This window comes from Pan troglodytes, chromosome 7, assembly GCF_028858775.2.
Source record: "Pan troglodytes isolate AG18354 chromosome 7, NHGRI_mPanTro3-v2.0_pri, whole genome shotgun sequence".
In the NCBI taxonomy this organism is placed as follows: domain Eukaryota; kingdom Metazoa; phylum Chordata; class Mammalia; order Primates; family Hominidae; genus Pan; species Pan troglodytes.
The window spans coordinates 31,142,393-31,165,372 of record NC_072405.2 but is presented as its reverse complement, the minus strand read 5'-3'; the positions used below and the strand labels follow the sequence as shown (position 1 = coordinate 31,165,372).

At 44.7% G+C, this 22,980-nt stretch overlaps 1 protein-coding gene across 2 annotated transcripts in view; it reads left to right on the top strand.

The window, feature by feature from the left end:
- Positions 1-22,980, top strand: part of PEBP4 (phosphatidylethanolamine binding protein 4) — a 228,327-nt gene that overhangs the window by 105,380 nt on the left and 99,967 nt on the right. For both annotated transcript variants that reach the window (XM_016959222.4, XM_003311642.7), the window contains exon 4: positions 18,092-18,190. In XM_016959222.4, the coding sequence (XP_016814711.1) occupies positions 18,092-18,190 (99 nt within the window). The remainder of the gene's footprint in view (positions 1-18,091; positions 18,191-22,980) is intronic.

The following is a 22,980-nucleotide window of genomic DNA, read 5'->3' as shown; positions in this document are numbered from 1 at the left end:
GCGCAAGCAGGACAGGGCCTGTTGTAATGTCATTCTTGGAGACAGTGTGAGTTTGAAGAAGGCATTTTGGGGCTCCATGGGACATAGCGCTTTCTAACAACCTGAGCTGTACCAGAATGAACTGCATTCCTAGGATAGTGGGGGACCCATTGCTGGGAGGCTGTGGAAGATCCTGGATGGTTCCTGCTAGGTTTACCATAAAGGCAACATGATCCCTATTCCTTCCAGTGCTCCAGGATTCTGTAACAGTCCCATTCCCAGGTGAGCTTAATACCCCCTGGGGACATGGACAGGACCAGAGGGCTGCCTGTGAGATGCTGTGTCTCCATGTGCACCAGTGTTCCCAGGCCGCTTATTTCTAGCCCCACCAAAGATGCTAGGAAGCTCAGTCTCTCTGGCTCCAGGCAGCTGGAGATATGGACCATTTGGGGGAAGTCTTCCGGCTGTCAAGGTCACTGCTGCTCCAGGGGCCAGTGGAAAAAATTGCTGATGCCTTTTGTTCACAATAACAAAACCTGACCCACAGACATTGCTTCACAGTCTTAAAAATACTTCCATGCTTTTAACTCATTTTATTTTTAGAATAGCCCTGCTGTGTGAGACAGGTATTATTGCCATTTTGCAGATCAGTAAACTATACCTTAGTGACAGTAAATAACTCCCTAAGCCACAGCCTATATGTAGAATTGGGGCTGGAATCCACGTCCCCCAGCATTTACTCATTTACTCGAATAACCTCTTCACAATGTTAGGTCGCCTTTCTGGAGACCAGCCTCTGGCACCCACTTGTCAGAAGTGACCTAGGCGTTAATAGAAATGTGTTTGGGTACAAGGGAGAAAAATCCCTATCATAGGAGACTAAGGGGTTGGTTTGTGTCATGCAACAAGAAGTCTAGGGGCTGAATCCTGGGCTGATTCAGCCAAGGACTGGGCTCTTTCCATCTTTTTGCTTTATCATCTTTAGAACACAGGCTTTCAGTCACACACTTGTCCCCTCTCAGTCACAGGATGGCTTCAATACACCAACATCCCATTCACATTCCAGGCAGGAAGAAGGAAATGAGTGAGGGGACAAAAGACACGAAGGATTTTCTTCTCCAAGTGAGACTTTGCCTTTTATTCCAGAAGACATCCCTCCCTAGGGATTTTCTCCTACATATTCTGGGCCAGAATATGGCTGCCTCTCAATGCAGTAGAGCCTGGGAAATCCAGTGTTTTAGCTTCCCAGCTTCTAGAATAGAGGCAAGCAAGGGAGGAGGATCTCTGATCCACAGCAACTGCACAATACCTCTTTCTCAATGTGTCAGAGCATGCTGTGAACCCCAGCTCCTGGGTGGAGGTGCCTCTGTCCTCACAGCCCAGGATGTGTCTTTGTCCTCAGCAGCAGCAGTGGACACCGGCCTGGCTGCTGGACACCAGCCTGAAATTCGAACCCGTCCTTGGGGATGAAAGGCTTTCGGCTCCAGGGGCAGCACCTGGCTTGCATCCTGGCGGGCCCATCAGCCCTGGCGAAGAGCAGCTGTTACACTCAACCTCCCCCAGGAAGAAGGCTCTTAACTAGATTTCCCATACAGAACTTGGTGGGGGAGGCTCAAACACAACCAGCCCACTATGGGCTAAATTTGTATGGCAACCAACATCATCACGAATAGTGGGAGCGCAGGGCGACTTGTGTTTGTGACTTCAGCTTCTCAATTGGGTGCTGGAGCCCCTTCATCTCCAGGACCCAGGACGCAAGGGTCCCCAGCTGAGGTCAGGGGAAGATTGTCCTCTTTATGAAGAAGACACATAGTCCTCTAATGAACCGAACTGAGCTCACTGATGAGGAGGGGAGAAATCTGGGTTGTAGTCAGTCATAGATTTGGCTACGGACTTCAGGGGAATTAGACTTTAGGGTTGTCATTCTTGTCCCTAACTCTACATTAGATCACCTGGGAAACTTATAAACCAACAGCAGCACCTGGGCCCCACTCCAGACTCCTCCAATCAAAACCTCCACCCAGTGGGGCCCAGCCTTGGTAGCTTGAAGAGTTCCCCTGGTGATTCTCACATTAAGGCAGGGGTGAGACCATTGCCTTGGAGAAAATGGCTCTCCACTAATCACGACCGTGAAGCTTAACCTAGCCAGGTCAGCTCAGTCTCCTACTCAAGGACAAGAGAGTGCTGGAGACAGTAACCCACATTTGAAATCATATCAGAGCCTGTAATCCCAGCATTTTGAGAGGCCAAGGCAGGCAAATCACTTGAGGTCAGGAGTTCGAGGCTAGCCTGGCCAACATGGTGAAACCCCATCTCTACCAAAAATACAAACATCAGCTGGGCGTGGTGGCATGCACCTGTAATCCCAGCTACTCGGGAGGCCGAGGCAGAAGAATCGCTTGAACCCTTGAGGCGGAGGTTGCAGTAAGCCGAGATCGCGCCACTGCACTCCAGCCTGGGTGACAGAATAAGACCCTATCTCAAAAAAACAGAAAGAGGGATCATGCCATGCTTGATGGTCCTCAGTTTCCTGTAGACTCCAGATAGGCTTGATGGATATCTGAGCCTTAGGAGTCAAGGGCCCTGTTTTAAAACATACCAGGGATTTCTTCTAATTGGGTATGGTAAGACACACAGAGGGACATGATGGTGATGAAGGAAGTTCATACTCACAGATATCTAGAAACAGGAGTCACAGCACACCACACAGGGCCAGTCAGGAGGCAGAGGGAATAAGGGGGAAGCATGGGCAAGAACCTTTATTGTGGTTTTTGCTAGAAGGAATGGGTGAGACAGGGTAAGCAGGGTAGACAGGTTTAGGATTGGCTGATCTGAATAATTCTGGTGGGCTCTGGGGCACGGGGGCTGCCCCTTGTTGTCCAGTGTCTGGTCAAATGATTGGGACTAGGGACAGTGACCCAGCCTGATAAAGGAGATGGGTGAGGGTGGGGGCTGTGGGTGGGTGGCTGGCATTTGAAGAATGTGCTCTGGGGTGGGTGTTTGCTATCTCTAGGAATTAGCCCTGGGAAGGGCAGTCTCTCCAGGTCAGCAAGGCTCCAAGTGTCACAGCATCAGAAAATACAGAAAATAAAAACAGTCCCCACCTTGCCAGTGCTTCTAGGACTCAGGACTGTCTCAATGTCTGCTGAAATCTGATCACATTCCATCCTAAGGATACTTTTCGTTTCTCCTCTTGGGGAAAGGCAGACACACAAAGACTCCCCAGTGGCAAGGCAGGAGAGGGCCCCAGAGATTTTCTCTCTGCGTCAGGAAAGCCCCTCTCCCTGAGCATCTTAGGTCAGGTTGCTATAACAAAAATTCCATAGACTGGGTGGCTTAAAAAACACACATTTATTCTCACAGTTCTAGGGGCTGGGAAGTCCAAGACCAATGTGCCAGCAGATTCAGTGTCTGACAAGGGCCTGCTTGCTGCTTTGTAGTTAGCCTTCTCACTGTGTGTGCACTTGGCAGAGAGCAGAGAGAGAGGGAGGAAGTGAGTTCTCTAGTGTCTCTTCTTATGAAGGTACCTATCCCATCACAAGGGCTCCACCCTCATCACTACCTCCCAGAGGCCCCACGTCCGAACACCATCATCTTGGGAAGTAGGGCTTCCACATATGCATTTTGGAGTTGCAAACATGCAGCCCCTATCAGCATTGCTGCACTACAGAGGGTGTGGCACACTGGTCTGCCTCCAGGAATGACCACTTTTGTGCCATGCTGACCCATCCCTCACACGAATTGGTCTGCTAGCCCCCACTGGCCTTTATCATGCCCATTCTTATCCACCCCCACCACATCACATGCAGGAATTCTCTCTCTACAATCCAGCCCTGATCATGTCAGCCCTACTCCTCCCCTGCCCCCGCCCCCGCCCTTTTCATCTACAAACCTCCCCTGGCACATGCTCATCTGCCCTCATCAATCTTGCTGGGCTCATCCACTGCCACTCCACTTCACCTCTTGGCCTTGTGAACTCCACCCTCCAGACACACAACACAAGTTGCTGCTCCCTGCCTGTGGATGTGCTGCTTCCTTTGCCAGGCATGGCCTTCCCTCCTGAGCACACTCCACTCCTCAGGACCAGCTCAGCAGTAGCATCCTCTGCTGGTCTTTATTTGGTCACCCTGAGCAGGGTCCATCATGTCCTTAGGTTTGCTTCTCCAGTGCTAGGTATATGCCTGGTTACAGCACAGAGGGTCCTTGGACCCTCTGCACACATATCCAACTCCCCCTGTAGGCTACTATGTCCTCAAAGGCAGAGGCTGTGCCTCTCTCATCTCTTATCCCAAGCCCTTAGCATGGTGCTTAGTATATGAAAAGAGCTCAATCAATGCTTGTTGAATGAATGAACAATGGAACTACCTGGGCCAATATATAATTTATTTATTCAAAAATATTTATTGAGTGTCTACTGTGTGCAGACACTGTACTCTACTGGGAATATAATGGCAAGCAGAAATAGATGCCATCCCCGCTTTCAAGGGGGTCATACTCTTGTGGGAGATACTGACATTAATAAAAAACTATGCTGATTAATGTCTTACTGATTATAAACTGAGATGAGCATCAGAGGGAAAGAAATGCAAGGATGATTAACAAAGGAACATAATCTAGAATGGGGCTCAGGAACACTTCTCCAGAGAAATGACCTTGAACTGAGTTCTGAAGAATGAATGAAAGTTAACTAGTTCCAGGGATGGGGTGTTCTAGACATAGAGAAAACATATGCAAAGGTGATGAGTGGGGAGGGAGCAGAGTGAACCCTAGAAACTGGAATACAGAGTGCAGGAGAATGTGTACAAGATGAGAAGGACAGTGGGCTGGTTGCAGGGCCAAATTGTGCAACACCTTGTAGAACAGATTAAGGATCCAAGGGAAGCCAGAGAAGGATTTTAAGCAGCAGGATCACATGATCTATTTGTGTTTTGAAAAAAAATACTTTGGATCAGTGTAGAAAATTGCTTAGGGTTTCAAAGAGACCAGTTAGGAGGCTATTCCAGTAGCCAAGACAAAAGATGGTGGTTGATGTGGTGGTAGTGGTGATAGGGGGGAAATGGGTGGATTTGAGGGCTGTTTGAGAGGCTGAATTGACAAGAATTGGTGGTGGATTGGAAAAGGAGGAAAAGAGGGAGGAACATGGTAAAGATGGTGCCCCGGTTTCTAGTTTGCATTTCCAGATGCAAAATAGGAAACTCTGGAATACCACGCAATATTGTTGGACATGATGAGTGTGAGGTGCTCTGAAACAGCCAAAGGAAGATGGAAAATGGGTCATTGGACATAGGGTCTGGATCTCAGAGGAGAGCTCTGGTTTAGAGAAATAAATGTGGCTGTGGGTTGATGTTCCTGAGTCGGAGGTTAGGGTGATAAAAGAAGATAGCTGGCCAGGTGCAGTGGCTCATGCCTGTAATCCCAGCACTTTGGGAGGCCGAGGCAGGCAGATCACAACACAAGGTCAGGAGATTGAGACCATCCTGGCCAACATGGTGAAGCCCCATCTCTACTAAAATGCACACACACACAAAAAAATTAGCCAGGCGTGGTGGTGCGCACCTGTAATCCTAGCTACTCAGGAGGCTGAGGCAGGGGAATCACTTGAACCCAGGAGGTGGAGATTGCAGTGAGCCGAAATCGCACCACTACACTCCAGCCTGACAACAAGAGCAAGACTCCGTAAAAACACACACACACACACACACACACACACACACACACACACACACACACACACACAAAACCACAGCCTAGGACCCAGCAGTGGGGAAAACAAGGCTTGAGGAAGAAGAATGGGATGGAAGCACAGAAGCCATGGGAAGAAGGTATTGCTATAAAGAAGGGGTGGGCTGCCACGTCAACTGCAGCTGAGACGCCAAGTGTGATGAGGATTGGAAAACATCCATTGGATTTGGTGACATGGAGGTGGTGATCTTAGCAAGGGCTGCAGCAGAAGCGATGGGGGCAGATTGGATTAAGGAGTTAGTGGGAAGTAAGGAAACAGGCTGAGGGTGTTGACAGTTATTTCGTGGATTTTGCCTGTGAAGCAGGGAGGAGACAAGGATAGGGGAAAAGCAGGGGAGGATATGGGGCCAAGGAAGATGTCTTTAAAGATGAAAGAGACTTGGTCATGTTTTAATGATGAGGAGGAAAAGGAGAATGGAATATTCAAGAGAGAGAAGGTATTGCTGATGATGGGGAGAGGATCCAAAGCATGACAGAGGAAGCAATCTCTTCCTTTCTGGGGCCTGAGCCACTCAGCTTCACTAAGACAATGGGAGAGGAGAAGAAGAGATTGGGGGCAGATGCACTGGGGAGTTGCAAGCCTTGAAGAAGATCTTGAAGAACTTACTATTTGATGCCTTCAATTTCCCCTGAGAAGTCATCAATGAGAATGTTACCTACTAAGAGAGGGGTCAGGGAAGTTAGGGGAGGTTGGAGGTTGGAGATTTAAGGATATTGGAGAAGGCTTGAAATATTGGAAAGTCATGAGTAAGGGTGGGAGGGCAAGTTGACCAGAGAAATTTGGAGTGGCACTCAGGGCCTGTAATGAAGCTGGTAGCCAAAAATATAGGGTGGGGCCAACCTCTTCTGTGATGTGACTTTCTGCTGCAGCACCCACTGCTCAGGTCACACATGGAAGTAAAGGAAAGCTGGGTTTACCCAGCTTTGGGGTTTTGTCAAGAAAATGTTCAAATGGCAGAGGACAAGGGAATTCAGGTTCTGGCCATTTAAGCTGATTAAGACACAAGTGAAGAAAATCGCTGCTGTGCAAAATTATCAGCTCCCACTGATGGGCTTTGAGAAAGGAGTTACCAGTGGCCTGGAGGTCCCCACTGAGGTTGAAGACTACTCCCAGTAGGCATAGTTGAAGAAGCAAGCTGGAGAGAGGGGGGGTTATGGCCAGAATTAGTGATTTTTGGAGGTGGAGCAGTTTGGGGGATGACAAGCAGCTTCAGGGTGTAGCTATGGAAGTCGATGGTTGAGATAGAGAGGGAAAGATTGCCCGAGATGGAAAGACCCAGGAACCAGAGAGGCCATGGTGTTGGGTGGCTGTTCCACATGTTTGCTAAAGTCACCAGAGTAAGAGCAAGACTCAAGGACACGAAGGAGATTGGGAGCAGGTGCCATTGTCTTTGGTGAATGTAGCAACCAAGAAGTCATAGATGACAGCAACCAAGACAGAGGATGTATTCAACTACTGGCGTGTGCCACAGAGAAGGCAACAGGGTGCAATGGCGTCTACCCAACCTCCTGGGGTGTGAGAGAACACATACCACAAGAGAGCAGTGAGGGGAAGGGGATCTTCAGGGGAAAGCCAGGAAAACACAAAGAGGTAGAGAGCAATTGTTGGAGAGACAGGATGCAGGGGAGACGGCTTGTTGTCAGTGGCAGCTCCAGAGCAAAGAATGGAAGGGTTTAGAGATAGAGAAGGAAAATAGGACTGTCTCAGAGACAAAGAAGAAAAGAACATTTCAGGCACAGTGATGAGGTTGAGGACCGATGGCTGGGAAGGCAGGGAAGGCAAAGGCTTTGTACAACCCCATGTACAGATGGGGATTGAGGCCGGAAACCAGAAGTTCAAGAATGAGGCAAGTCCAGCCCTGACAGCTGATCAGAGCAGAGTTCCAACTGGGTAGCCCCTCTCCCATCTACGGAAATATTTGCTGCCATCTTGCTTTCCACTCACCCTGCTGCCTCCATTTTCCCTTACTCCTTGGGACACACCTATTACAATTATTTCTGGATAGATAATCCAATTTTAGAAGATAAATAATCCAATTTTTAAATGGGCAAGAAATTGACATAGACATTTCACCAAAGATATAAAAATAGTCAATAAGGACATGAAAAGAAACTCAACATCACTAGTCCTTAGGGAAATGCAAATTAAAAACATGAGGTACCAGTTTACACCCACTAGCATGGCCACAATCAAAAGACAGACCATTATAAGTGTTGACAAAGATGTGGAGAAACTAGAACCTTCTGGTGGAATTGTGAAATGGAGCAACCACTTTGAAAAACAGTTTGGTAGTTTCTTAAAATGTTAAACATAAATTTACAATATGACCCAGCAGTTCCACTCTAGACATCTAACCAAGAGAATTGAAAACAAGTGTTTGCACAGAGACTTACAGCAAATGTTCACAGCAGCATCATTCATAATAGCCAAAGTGGAAATAAACCAAATGTCCATCAATTGGATAAACAAATGTGGTCTCTATCCATACAATGAAATATTATTCAACAATAAAAAGGAATGAAGTACTAATACATGTACAGCATGGATGAACCTCAAAAACATTACGCTGAGTAAAAGATGCCAACACAAAAAAAACAAGTATTATGATTCCATTTATATTAAATGTCCAGGAAGGGCAAAAAGGAGATTACAGAGACAGAAAGTAGATTCATGGTTGCTTGGAGCTGGCGGGGGGAGTAAGGAATGACTGCATACATGGTACAAAATTTCTTTCTGGGATGATAAAAATGTTCTAAATTTAGATTATGGTGATAGTTGCGCAACTTTGTACATTTTTAAAAAAATCATTGAAATGTACACTTAAAATGGGTGAAGTTTATTATATGTAAACTATACCTCCATATAGCTGTTTTTTAAAACTTTATCTGGACAAATCCAGATCTAATTCTGTTTCTATGTCATCATCATCATCCCAAAGTATTGTGATTTGTTAATGTGGCTTCCTGCACGTTGCTCATGCCCTGCTCCGTAGCACCCAGGGTCTTATTCCAGCAGTTGCACTTCCCCAAATAACCTTCAAAAGTGGAATGAGGGTTCTCTGAGCTCTCCTTGCTGCAAAGGGACAAGGCCATCCTTCTTTACCTCTCAGCATCAGTGAAAGAGAACTAGAGACTGATGTCTCCAGGATAATGATGATACACCTCCAAAATATTACGTGACTGCTGCACATTCCACATTATTTTATAAGTTTGGTTTATTTTTAGCAGGTAATAGGTATTCACATGGCTTTAAAAATCAGAATGATAGAACACACATATAGATGTCTCTATCTCATCTACCCATATCAATACCACCACCCACAGCCTCTCTTAGTTTTTTAAGCACCCTTCCAGAGTTTGTTTATGTAAATACAAGCAAATGTGAAGAAATATCTTATTTTCTCCTTCTTCTATAAAAATAAAGCAATAGATATGCTGTTCTGCACCTTGCTTTTTACACTAAAGTTATCCTGGAGAGCTTTTCATATCAGATCTTAGAGATCCTCATGGTTTTTTTTTACAGTTACGAAGTTTTCCACTCTGAGTACATATCATTGTTTATTATTAACCAATCCCCAGCTCATGGGCACTTGAGTTATTTCCAACAATGTTCACTTATTTTCTACTGTGTCAGGGCTGAAATGAATAACCTTATATAAAAGTCATTTCATAAGTGTGCAGATATCTTTAGTTGGAAAAATCACAGAAGTGGAACCACTGAGTAAAAAGGCACATCACTCATATTGTGCATTCCTACAACAATGCATGCAGCCTCAGTTTCCCCACAGCCTTGCCAGCAGAGTGTGCTGTCAGGCTTCAAGATGTGCAGTGTCTTTGGAAAGAACTTGGATTTCATCCTGCCTTCTTCAAGTGGGTTTAGTTTATTTTTATTTTATCTTATTGTGATAAGAACACTTACCTTGAGATATACTCAAAAGATTTTTGAGTGTACAATATGATATTGTTAACTATGGACACGGTATTGTACACCAAGCTTTCTAGAATTTCTTTCATGACTGAAAGTCTATACTCATCAATGAGCAACTCCCCATGTCCCCCCACCACCCCACGCCATCCCTGGCAACCACCATTCCTCTCTGCTTCTGTGGGTTTGACTATTTTAGATATATCATGTATGTGGAATCACACAATATTTGTCCTTTGGTGACTGGCTTGTTTCACTTAGCATAATAACCTCAAGGTTTATCCATGTTGTCACCAACTACAGTATTTCCTTTTTAAGGCTGAATAGTGTTCCATTGTATGGATATACTACATTTTCTTTATCCATTCATCTGTTGATAGACATCCTATTGTTTCCTCATCCTGGCTATTGTGAATAGTGCTGCAGTGACACCTGGATTTCTATCCCCCAAAGTGTGATTGCTGGATCATATAAGCAGTCTTATTTTTATGGTATGTCTAGATAGCTCTGAATCCACCATGTGGATGTTAGAACCCGAGGGAAAGTAGATCACCTGGCTCAGCTACCTCATCTTTTAGGAGCAAGCCAGAAAAGAGAAGGAATTAGCTAAGAACCACCAGTCCATGGTGTAATAAGCATTCATGGGCACCTATTAAAGGCTGGCATTTTACTAGGTCTATACCCCTACAGAAGTATAAAACAGTCTCTATCCTAGGCAAGAAAACGTGGCAAGTATAAAATTCCCTAGATTCACTTCCCTTGTTGGAAGTGTTGATGGCACGTTCTTCTGTCTTGGCTATGCTTAAAGAATGGGCTGCCATGGTCAGAAATTAGTTTCACCGGCCAGAAGGAAGACGTGCTCATCTCCTCTGAACACTACTCCATCCTGTCAGCTCCATGGACCTACAGAAGTGGGTGGGCCCAACTTCAAGGAGCCTGGCTAAGGGCTAAGCTCTTGAATATGTTGTTTTCCACTTCCTTTGGTGAACAAGCACTCCTTTGCCACCTCTGCCAAACATTTGCTAAGGAGCTTCTGTTGGCAATGACCGTCATGAAAGGTCTGGGACCCAGCTCCCTGATTGCATTGAGAGAGGTCTGCAAGACCACCACAGAAGTCTTTGAAAACGTCTCTTATGGGGCTGCTTAGCAGAGAGGAGATCTAGGGTAAACCTCAGGATATGACCATCTGCAACAGTGCCCTGCAATGCAGACTCACCCTACAGCAGGGGTCCCCAACCCCCAGTACCAGTCCATGGCCTGTTAGGAACTGGGCCACACAGCAGGAGGTAAATGGTGGGCCAGTGAGTGCAGCTTTATCCATATTTACAGCCACTCCCCATTGTTCCTGTTACCACCTGGGCTCCACCTCCTGTTAGTTTGGCTGTGGCATTAGAGTCTCATAGGAGCACAAACCCTACTGTGAACTGTACATGCAAGGAATCTAGGTTGCAACGCTCCTTATGAGAATCTAATGCCTGATGATGTGTCACTGTCTCCCATCACTTCCACATGGGACCCTCTAGTTGCAGGAAAACAAGCTCAGGGTGTTCACCGATTCTACATTACAGTGAGTTTATAATTATTTCATTATCGATTATAATGTAATAATAATAAAAATAAAGTGCACAATAAATGTAATGTGCTTGAATCATCCTGAAACTACCCCTCACCCTCATCTGGGGAAAAATTGTCTTCCACGAAACCAGTTCCTGGTGCCAAAAATGTTGGGGAGCGCTGTCCTAAAGAATCAGGCAGCAGTGTAGGGTTAGGGACAGGAGGGGCCACGGGGAACATCAGGGCAGGGAGGGAGAGCAGTCTGCCACTGAGAAGACTTCCCTTGGCTATTGTTTAAACAGGAGAAGAATGAGGGTTCTGGGACTTCTCACCGTGACTTTTTTTTTCCTTGAGTGCAAATCTTTTTGTCTAAGTATAAAAGCAATGCATTTTATTGCATAAACTTTGGGAAATGCAAAAAACTACAAAGAAGAAAATAAAGTTCATAATTATCCCATCATTTAGAGATCATCGGTCAGCATTTAACTTTCTATTTTTCTGGTTTTCTTTCCATAGAGTCATATACATGTGTACAACATGTGGTTTTGGTCTTCTCTCCTTTTTAAAAAATAGACAATGACATTATAGAATTCATAGGATTTGGAGATCTACCCATTGTTTCTACATACCTTAAAAACTCGAGATAAACATGAAAACTATTATTAATTTTATCGGCAAAGATTGGATCTTATTTTATTTTTTGCATACCTTTTATGACTAGTAAACTTGTTCGTATGGTCTTTGATCATTTGTGCTCCTTATTTTATGAGTTACCCATTCACGCTGTTCATCCATTTTTCCATTGAGTTATTAGTCTTTTTTTATGGATTTAAAGAGTACTTTGTATATTAAAGATATTCACATTTTTTCATAGATATTGTAAATATTTGCCCTCAGTTTATTGTCTTTGAATTTTATTTTGGACTTTTTATGCCATATAAAAGAGTCAAAATTATATCTAGTTAGATATATCAATCTTCCCTTCATGACATTTACTGTTAACAGTTTGGTGTGTATTTTTTCAGACATTTTCTATGCATATGCAAATATATCTATAAAGATATATATATATAGTTAGATATATAAAGTTTTCCTGCACATTTGAGACATCATGCACATTATTCTGTAACTTACTTATTTCACATACTAGTATATTTTAGATAATTTCTTATATGAGTATATAAAGATCTAACTCTAACAGAGTGTTCCATTGCATAAATTTAATATTATGTTATTAAACCAGTTTGAAAGCTTGTTTTTCATTTTCATATTTAAATATGGAAGTTTTCTGGTGTCTGAAAGAAATAGGGACCTAAGTTTGTTTATTCCACATAGTGAGCCAGTTTTCCCAATATCATTTATAAAATAATCCATTTTTTCCCCACTGATCTGAAATTACTTTGTCATATATTAAATAACATTTTAAATTATAACTATCATGTAGTAAATATACATATATTGAAAACTCAACTTTCTCTCTGAATTTTCTATTTTGATTCCTTTACTTATGTATTTATTAATCAACACCATGTTCTAATTATTGTAGCTTAAGATATGTTAATATCTCCAAAATTATTACCATCTGTATTTTATCTTTTTCAATATTGCCTTGGATAATTATTTTTCCTTTATTTACTTGTTGTTTACATTTATTATTACCTTTAGAATTATTCTGTGATGTTCACAAAACATCTATTTAGGATTTTGATTGGAATTGTGCCAGATTAAAAAATTAATTGAAGGTTTATTGACATTTTTGCAAAATGATTATTTCAATTTAAAAGCATTGTATTTCTTTTTCTATCCAAGTTTCCTTCTTTCGTGCATCAATAATGTTTTTGTTTTCTTCATATAATCTTGCATTTACCATCAAGCTCATTCTTACTTATTTTACATTTTTTGTTACCATTGTTAATGGGATCTTAAATGTATACTTTAGGACTATTATTAATATGTAGAAAGTACCAGTTTTGTGTATAATTTGTAACAGTTTACTGAATATTACTTTTGTTTCCAGTTGATTTTTTAAAATTTCTCATGTAGACAATCATGTCATTTGCAAAAAAATAAAAAGAAGAAGAAGAAGAAAGGAAAAGAGAGAGGGCATATGGCTTTATTTCTTCATTTCTTCTTTTATCATATTTACACTTTGTTTCTTTTTATTTTCTTATTACTTTCTTGGATGTGTCAGATACTATGTACAGTTTTCTCTTTATGGGATTCTACTGGGATTTTACACACACACACACACTTTAGTATATATTCCTTCTTTTCACCTACTATTTTCTTTTCTTCTGAGTCCTTGGAGATTTTCTTGGGTTTATCTTCTCATTATCTGATTTAATTTCCTATAGCATCTAGTTTGTGGTTTACGGCTTCTTCTGGGTCTTAAAATCCAACGGTCATTATTTTTACCTTTAAACTAATCATCTTTGGAAAGGTGTCCATAATCCCCTCATTGTCACAACCAACAATCACTTCGTGGCCCTCATCTGCCTTGATGACTGTGATACTGACACAACCTTTATCCCTTCCTTCATTTCTCTCTTGGCATCTATGACAGTAACTCCCCTGGCTCTCTTCCGAACTCTCTTCTCCTCAGCCTCTTTTTTTTTTTTTTTTTGAGACGAGGTCTTGCTCTGTCGCCCAGGCTGGAGTGCAATGGCGCGATCTCGGCTCACTACAACCTCCACCTCCCGAGTTCACACCATTCTCCTGCCTCAGCCTCTGGAGTAGCTGGGACTACAGGCACCCACCACCACGCCCAGCTAATTTTTTATATTTTTAGTAGAGATGGGGTTTCACCGTGTTAGCCAGGATGGTCTCAATCTCTTGACCTCATGATCCGCCCACCTCAGCCTCCCAAAGTGCTGGGATTATAGGCATGAGCCACCGCACCCGGCCCTCCTCAGCCTCTTTCTCCCTTCCTTGTCCCACTTTGAGTTCCCAAGTTCCACCACACTCTTTCTTTTGTTTTCACTCTACAGATTCTCCCCAGGCAATCCATGAATCTATAGATTTGTCCCTCTGCATGTCCACTGCACATTTGCCAAGTCTTGAGAGAGAGCTAACTTCATTTACAGGGCATCTCTCCCTGTTGATTTCAACACCAAACTCACTGCCTCACTGTCCCCCTGACTTTGCTACCCCTAATATCCATGGCTTCATTATCACCAAGCTGCCCAAGACAGAATCTCAGAGTCGTCCTGGCTTCTTCCTCTCCTACATCTGCCCTACCCGGTCACCTCATGCTGTGAGTTCTGCAGTACACATGTCTCTCCTTTCTATTACTACTATTTGAATGGAAATCCCTGTGGTCTTTCTCCAGAGTATTGCAGTTTTCAGGGTTTGTTTGGATTTTTTGCTCTCCTTTTCATCCTTTATTCTATCCTCTTCATGTCTCATCATGTGTCTTCCCAAAGCCCATGTGTTTTTTGTTTGTTGAGACAGGGTCTCACTCTGTCATCCAAGCTGGAGTACAGTGGTGCAGTCATGGCTCACTGCACCCTCCTGGGCTCAAGCGATCCTTCCACTTCAGCCTCCCGAGTAGCTGGAACCATAGGCATGGGCTACCATGCCTGGTTAGCTTTTGTATTTTTTGTAGAGACAAGATTTTGCCATGTTGCCCAGGTGGGTCTGAACTCCTGGGCTCAAGCAATCAGTCCACCTCAGCCTCCCAAAGTGTTGGGATTACGGATGTGAGCCACCATGCCCAGCCCCAAAGCGCACATTTGATTATATGAGTTGCCTGTTCAAACAATTTCAGTGGGTCCTGTTGCATAATAAATTCTAAACAACTTATGACGTACAGAGCTTTCTGTTCTCTGGTCCCAATACCCATTTCAGCTTTGTCACCCACTATTTCTTTTCAGATGCCTTACGGCCTAGCCATTCCCCAAAAATCCACCCCTGCCTTTGCACATGCCCTTACCAAGTCCCTAGAGAGTGCTTTTCCTGATACTTTACTGATACTTTACCTGCCTTTGAGATCAAGCTCAAAAGACAACTCTGCAGCCTTCCTGGACTCCTGGGGTAGAGAGATTTAATCTCTCTTTTCCCTTTCCCCTCCATGGTTGATAAATGCTCCTCTGCTTAAGCATTTAGAACGTCAGAAAGCATTTAGAACAACAGGGTGTGCCTGCCTCTCCCGGTCAAGGGGAGGGCCAGGACAGTTTTCCATTTACTCCATTCATCTTACTCACTTTTTCCTCTCTCGCTTCCCTCTCTTCCTTCATATTCACACCTAAGTTCCCATTCAAGTTAAACCCAACTACCACGTATTCCACACCTGTACTTGAACAGTTAAAAAGGACACAACTGTGAAATGTAATACTATCTAGTAACCTACCACATACCTATGGTATATTCATTTTCTCACTTTCTTAAATGACTATCTCACACCTTTTTCTCTGTCCCCAAACTTCCTATAATCCCTCTTCCCCTGATAAACTTGCCTCTAACTCATTGAATAATAGAAGCAGTCGGAAGACAATTTCCTCATTCCTCACTATCTCACCTTCCAATTCTCTTGCATCTGAACCCACGTCCTCTGCTTCTACCCAAGATCTAGCCCTTCACTTTCACTCTGGATCGTGTCCCCTCTCCACTTCCCAAAGCTCTTGTAATGATCCCCTTCCTCCTCTCTGTCATCTCTACCTCCCTTTCTATACTGGACCATTTCCATTGGTCTACAAACATCATCCCCCTCTTTAAAAAATATCTTGGACTGGGCACGGTGGCTCACACCTGTAATTCCAGCACTTTGGGAGGCCGAGGCAGGTGGATCATGAGATCAGGAGATCGAGACCATCCTGGCTAACACGGTGAAACCCCGTCTCTACTAAAAATATAAAAAATTAGCTGGGCGTGGTGGCGGGCGCCTGTAGTCCCAGCTACTTGGGAAGCTGAGGCAGGAGAATGGCGTGAACCCGGGAGGTGGAGCTTGCAATGAGCCGAGATCACACCACTGCACTCCTGGGCAACAGAGAGAGACTCAGTCTCAAAAAACAAAACAAAACAAAAAAACAACAAAAAAAATCTTGACTCTTCTTTCCTCTTTAGTTATAGCCACTCCATGTCTCAGCTGTCCTTCCTACCAAAACTTCCCTTTTTATGATCATCTTTAATAGCTATCTCTAATAGCTATCTCCAATTCCTCATCTCCCATCTCAGCTCAGCCTATTCCAACCAAGCATCAGTCCTTTCTACTCCACTGAAACTGGTCTTATCGTGATAACAGTGATATCCAAGTTGTCAAATCAGATTGTCACATCTGTGTCCTCATCTGGCCCTACCTTTTAGCAGCATTTGATATAGCTGATCACTTTCTCTTCCTGGAGACACTTTCTATCCTGGCTTTTGTGACACCTGCTCTCCAGGTGTTCCCCTAAATTTTTGGCTCCAAAGTCCCCTTTCCCTGATTCTCCCCTCTTCTCAATTGTAGCATGTTTTACAGTTCAGCCATGAGACCTCTTTTCTTCTCTGTGTCTGCTCTACTGATTTAAAGGCCATCTCTATATCAATGACTACCAAATTTATTCACCCAGTCCTGATCTCTCCTCTGAAGTACAGACCGACATGCATACCTATATTCTGAGGGGCATTTCAAACTTAAGATATCTAAACCAGAACTCTGAATGTCCACCTTCAAACAGCCTCCTCTCCAAGTCTTATTTGTGCCATTAAATGGCCCAGTTGCTCAAGCCAGAAACCCAGGATTCATCCTCAATTTCTCTTTCTCCATCCCCCTCCTTACTGCCGTGCCTTTGAATCTATCAGCAAACCCTGCCGATTTTACCTAAAAATACTCCCCCAACCCATCTATTTGTTTCTGTCTCCATTGCTGCCATCCTAGCCCAAGATACCAACATCCTTCCTGTGCTACTGCGAGTCTCCTAACTGGCCTCCTGGCCTCCTCTCTGGCCTTTGGAGATCATTCATTTTCTACTCAGCAGCCAAAAGAATCCTCTAAAAGCATAAATCAGAGCATATCACTGTCCTGCCTAAAACCCTGAAACAGTTCTGTGTTGCACTTTGAATAAAACCCCACTCCCTACCCAGGCCTAGAGAGCCCCCTGTGGCCTGGCCTCTGCTCCCTCCCCTGCACCTGCCATGTCCACCCTTCCCCTTGCTTGTCCCTGGCCACAATGATGCTCTTTCTTGCTCCTCAAAGCCTACTTTTTTCCCACCTGAAGACCTTCATAGCAGCTATTTTTTTTCCTTCCAGAACACTTCCCACCTCTCATCCCACCCTGTTTTATTTTCATCATAGCACTACTCACACGTTCCCTTGCTTATTTATTTATTTTTATTATCTGTGTCTTTTACCTAGAACAAAAGCTTCCTGAAAGTATGGACCTTACTGTCTTGTGCTCTGTTGCCTCCTGGCGCCTGGAGCAGCTTCTGGCACATAGTAGGTGTTCAGCAAAGGCTTGTTGAAGGGATGAATGAATCCTGGTGTTCTTTGTGATAGGTACCGTTCTTGACACAAAATAAGTCCTCATATATTTGTTGAATTGATAAACAAGTCACTCCAACTACACTGAATTCTTCTTGAGAGGACCAGAGGCCTGTTTTAGGTTTCCTTGATTCCTCCACGGCACTCAGCACAGCGCTCAGAACTCCCAGGTGCTTGGTATGTATATCTTGTTGGATTTATTCTTCCTCACAAAGAGGAAGCCAAGAGTCCTGCTGTCTGCTTCACAGATGCCATTTCTCTGAGGATAAACGTGATGTGAGAGGGATGTCATGAGAGCAAGGATAAACTGGATGGGATGCCATAGGGGCTACTCAGCCATTCTTGGTTGGAATGGCGGGAAAAGGAGGTCTGCCCTGTGATATTTTCCTATTTCAGCCATGACGCTACATTACTTTTTGGTACATGTGTTACAGGGCGCAACCTATATCCTGGTGATGGTGGATCCAGATGCCCCTAGCAGAGCAGAACCCAGACAGAGATTCTGGAGACATTGGCTGGTAACAGATATCAAGGTAAGCAGGCCAAGAGGCACTCTCTGACTCATTTGGGGTTGTATCTGGAAGATTATCATTCAGTGCAGTTCCCACCTCTCATCCAGGAGGGTTGAAGCGAGGACTTCTGTGTCCCATCTCCCCCAGCACTCAGCTATCAGAGCCCTCCCAAGTTTTCCAACAATTTCAAAAAGCGTCCCAGGGCCGGTGGTATGCTGGTAACCCAGCTTTCTGGAAGGGTGGGGAGAGTCCTGATTTCTAGTGTTTGCTGATTTTTATGGTATAAATAAATACTCCCACCACGGGAGTGGTGATTTAATTTCAAGCTCCTGATGATTTAACAACTGACTCACACTGTTTCTGAAACGTTAACAATTGGCTTCAGCACACCACTGGATTTGGGGGCACTGAGGGGATTCTGAGACGTGCAGGAGGCAGAACCGGCCAGGAGAAGTCCTGGAGCTCCTCCCCGTGATGGGGCACGGGGCGTGAGAGAGGCACAGCAACTTCCTTTTCTTTGTGTACAGAAACAAGTGGCCGCCTCTCATCTTTGTGTCTTTGTCATCACGATAATTGTGAAGGAGCCTGGCTCACCCTCTTCAGGGAGGGTCCTCAAATCTGGTGGCTTGTTTGTGCCATTATGTGGGAGGGAAAGGCTGTGTTGCCAAACAAGTTTTGGATACTCTGGGTTGAACTGAATTCATTCTGTTTCTCACTCAAGGGCTTTTGGAGCTTTTACTAGTCTAGTATGCTCTATATCATATACACGGATTTCCCAGTTGCATTTGATTATTGAATCCTTTTGTTCATGAGTGCCTGGCAGTGCTCTTTGGGGAAGTCCACACTAGCCTCAAACAGTCACGAATCTGTGCCTAGAACACCTGCAGATGGGTTTTGCAAACAGTATACAAAGGCATCAACTCTGTAAGATAGTGGGAACTCGGAACTAGAAAAACAAAGTTTGGATGTGGTTTGGACCTTGGCTGGCTACCAACTCAGTGACCTCTGTCGGCTCCTCTGGGCATTTCATCTTGCTCTGTAATATGGGAAACGTGCTGCTGACTTGCTGTGATTGTCATGATGAGCCAATGACTTACGAGAGCACTTTGGAAAACAGACGATTCTGCAACTATGAGGAGTTTGTGTTTTTCCTTCTAGAACTGTGGGTGGAGGAAGGGGTTGAAATCTGAACTAGCTTGTGACTATCCTGAGCAAGGCAGGGTTTTCGCAGCCACTGGGTGGGAGTAGGGGGGTGAGAGGGTAGTTACCCTGGCAACCAGCTGGTGGCCCAGTGACCAGGGCCCCTCCCACGGAGCTCAGGTGGACAGCCATCCTTAGAGGCAGCCCTGCCTATGGCCCTGGAAGGGGCTTCCTCAAGGGAGACCCAAGCAGCAGCCTCGTGGGCAGTGCTGGAGCCACCTCTGTTACTCCACACACTTCCCTGGCCAAACACCGTAAACACACAAAGGGACAAAGCGGGGAGGTTTGAGCCATCAGGAAGGGGAGAGGAGCAGTGGGCATGAAAGAGAAAGAACTGGCATCTCCCCCTCACCCCCCAAGGCTAGAGCGTTGTCATTTTCTGAACTTAGGCCTCCCCAGCGGTCTCAGGGGTGAAACACTCAAGAGAGAAGTATTGCTCTGAAGGTCACATTCACAGCCACCCCAGGCACACAGGGCTTCCTGTTAGGGAGCTCTGCTTGGCGGTCCTGAGGCCGGAGTGCAAAAGCAGTTAGGGTGGGATGACTTCAGAATTGAGAGGACTTGGGACCATGAGGCTGCCTCTCTTCCAAGCCTGAAGACCCCCGACTCCTGCACTCCCCTTACCCCCATACTCAGAAGGGGCCTCTCACAGGAGCTCTGTACAACGAACATGAATTTAGCCTTAGCAGCCCAGCTTAGAAGTAGAACAGGTGGCAGGTGACAGGTGGCAGCTGTCCGGCAAGGCTGCTAAGCCACAGAGCTTACCAGTGCCACCTGCCCGGGTGCGGCCCTCGGCCTTCCCGCTCAGGCCGGAGGAGGCTTGGGTTTCCGTCACATTTGCACTGCTTCCCTCGTGAGTGTTCAGCAGGAAGCGGCAGCGATATCCACTTAGCCCTGCCCACCTTCCCCAAAATTCCACCAGCCACAGAGACGGTGTCAACCAAATTCATTTAGGTCTCAGATTCTAGACCTCGACCAGAGGAAGTGAAGGCTCTGATCAAACCCAGAGTACTTCCTTTGTGTTGGTGTTCACCACTGCTAAGTGGGTCTCAAACAGTTGAGTGCATTCGAATTGGCAGACGAGCTTGTTAAAATGCAGCTGCCTAGGCACTACCCCACCCGCAGAACTTCCACCTCGGTCGGTCTGGGGAGAACACGGCATTCTGGCTTAACAAGCATCCAGAGGGGTTGAGCAGATTGAAGGAAGACCATAGAGCTGGGATGCCTCGGTCGTTCTTAACATCACTCATTTGTGGAGCAATTTTCAAGCGAAAAGCACTTTTAAAACTCTTGAAACTCAACACCACTTTGTGAAATAGACATAATCCTCATTTTATAGATGGGGAAAGCAGAGCCCAGAGAAGTTGAATGATGCCATCTCTTAGCTAGTGGGTAAGAGAGGTGAGTCTTCAATCCGCGTCCCTTAACCCCAAGTCACACGCCTTTCCTGCCGTACCATGTGGCCTGAGTTCACATCACATCTCTCCCATCAACTCCACTAGGACAAGGAGCCACTATCCCCTCTCTATAACATGGAAGACATCATCTCTGTGGTTCCCTCCACCACCCCCCGGTTCACTCCCAGAGTTCTTTTTCTAACTATCCTTTATGGGTAGATGCTTCCAGGGAACTGTCCCCAGTGAATACTATCTTGTTAAATAAAACACACTAGGTAAGTGTTTTGGACCCCATAATACTACACCCTAAATACCATCATTACCCAAGCAGCCTTAGTAGGAAAGCCTGCCATAAAGTCTCTGCAGACAGAGAGGGACCATGGCCCTGTGGTTCACAATGACCACAGAAGCAAACTTGGTGGAACTTCAGCTGACCCTGATATTAGGGGGCCAGGTCTAACTGGATGGTTGATCAGGCCACGGCCATAGGAGCCCTTCAGTAGGGACAATTTTTTGACAGCCTATCTGGGTTGAAACAGGACAGCAACGAGTTTTTAGGAATACAAGAAATATCTGTGGCACCCCCCACCTCCACTCCAAAGAGGGGCTGGCAGGGTTTAGTACGGAGTAGGATAAAGCTCTGGAACTTTGGATAACTTAAATAAAAACCAAAAGTTAGATGCCTGGCAGTAGGGACCAGGCATTAATTCATGGTACCCCTTTGTTCATTTAATTCAAGAAATATATATAGAACACTATTCAGTATAGCACAGTGGTTAAGAGCAAGGACTCCAGAGCCAGACTGCTGTGGTTTGAATTCCTAATCTACCATTATTAGCTGTGTGATCTTGGGCTAACTAGCCCAAGATCAACCTCTCTGTGTCTCAATATACTCACTCGTAAGCTGGAGATAGTAGTATGCCTACTTCACACTGTTGTTATGAAGCTTAAGCGAATTATTTTAAGGATAGTGCTCAGAACAATACCCAGAACACATAGTAAACTCTACATCATTACTTGCTGTTATATTATTATTGCTGTAAATCAGGTAGCTAGGTTAGCATTGGCGACACAAACGCAAACAAAATTGAGGAAGGCTCTGCCCTCACAGGGCTTCTATTCTAGAGACCAAGGAAGGAATCTGCAGCACAGTGGTGGTATTACGAGACCCCCAGAGGCTGGCTTGGGGTGGAACTTCCTATACCTGTGGGTTTCCATCAACTCAGGAACAGGACTAGGCTCCAGTCTCCGAACCTGGCCAGGCTAGGACAGGCAGAGACAGATACATAAGGTATGCTGTCCCACTTGGCTCCCTCTTTGAAAAGTTCTCATTGAGCAAGAGCGATTTCTAACTGAGCATTGACAGATAACATCTTTCTCCCCGACTGCAGTGTCCTTAGCATTTCCTTAAAGATGATCTTCAGTTCCGACTCCATCTAACTAATAATCTTCATGCTGAAAGCTCATTAGGATATCAATTAATTTGCATCATTCATTTTCAAAGAAACACTTATTGGTTCATCTTTTATTTGTCTCTGAAGTTAGTGTTCAGAGCTTTTCATGCAGATATTTTCATTAGACTTTTTATTGTTAATGGGGATATTGAACACGGGAAGATGGTATATTAATACTTTCCACAAAGAATATTGTGATTGGTGACAAAGAACACTAAGAACAATTAAGGAGACAAGAGTATCTTTTTTCTTCCAAAAAAGAAAATCTTCCTAGAAACCGTCAATGATTCTAAAATTTGCCCTGAATATCTTTTTTGTTTTAAGAAAGAAAAGGAAATTGGCAAGTTCATGGTTCCCTTTCATTCAGTGCCCTCAACCTTTGGCAACTGTAAATGCAACCAATTCTGGGTTGAATTAAAAGGGTCTCTAAAGGTCATTATTTTGTCTACTTTTCTGTAGGGTTAAATTTTTCCATAATTAGAGGTTTTTTCCTAAGGGCTTCTAAGTGCTTTAGGTGAATAAGATAATGGGAAATCCAATAAACAGGGCAAGAATTATAGCTCCCTGCTTTCTAGTTATGTGGGTAGCACATGCCAGGACACTTGTGCTTGAGTGATCGGTTCCACTGCTGAGCGAGTTGTTTGACCTCTCTAAGACTGCAACTTCACCTCTGTGAAACTGACAGAAATCCTCACTCTTCAGGGTGGAGACAAGGAAAAAGGAAATTACATATGCAAAGAGGAGAAGCGTCCCTAGAGAG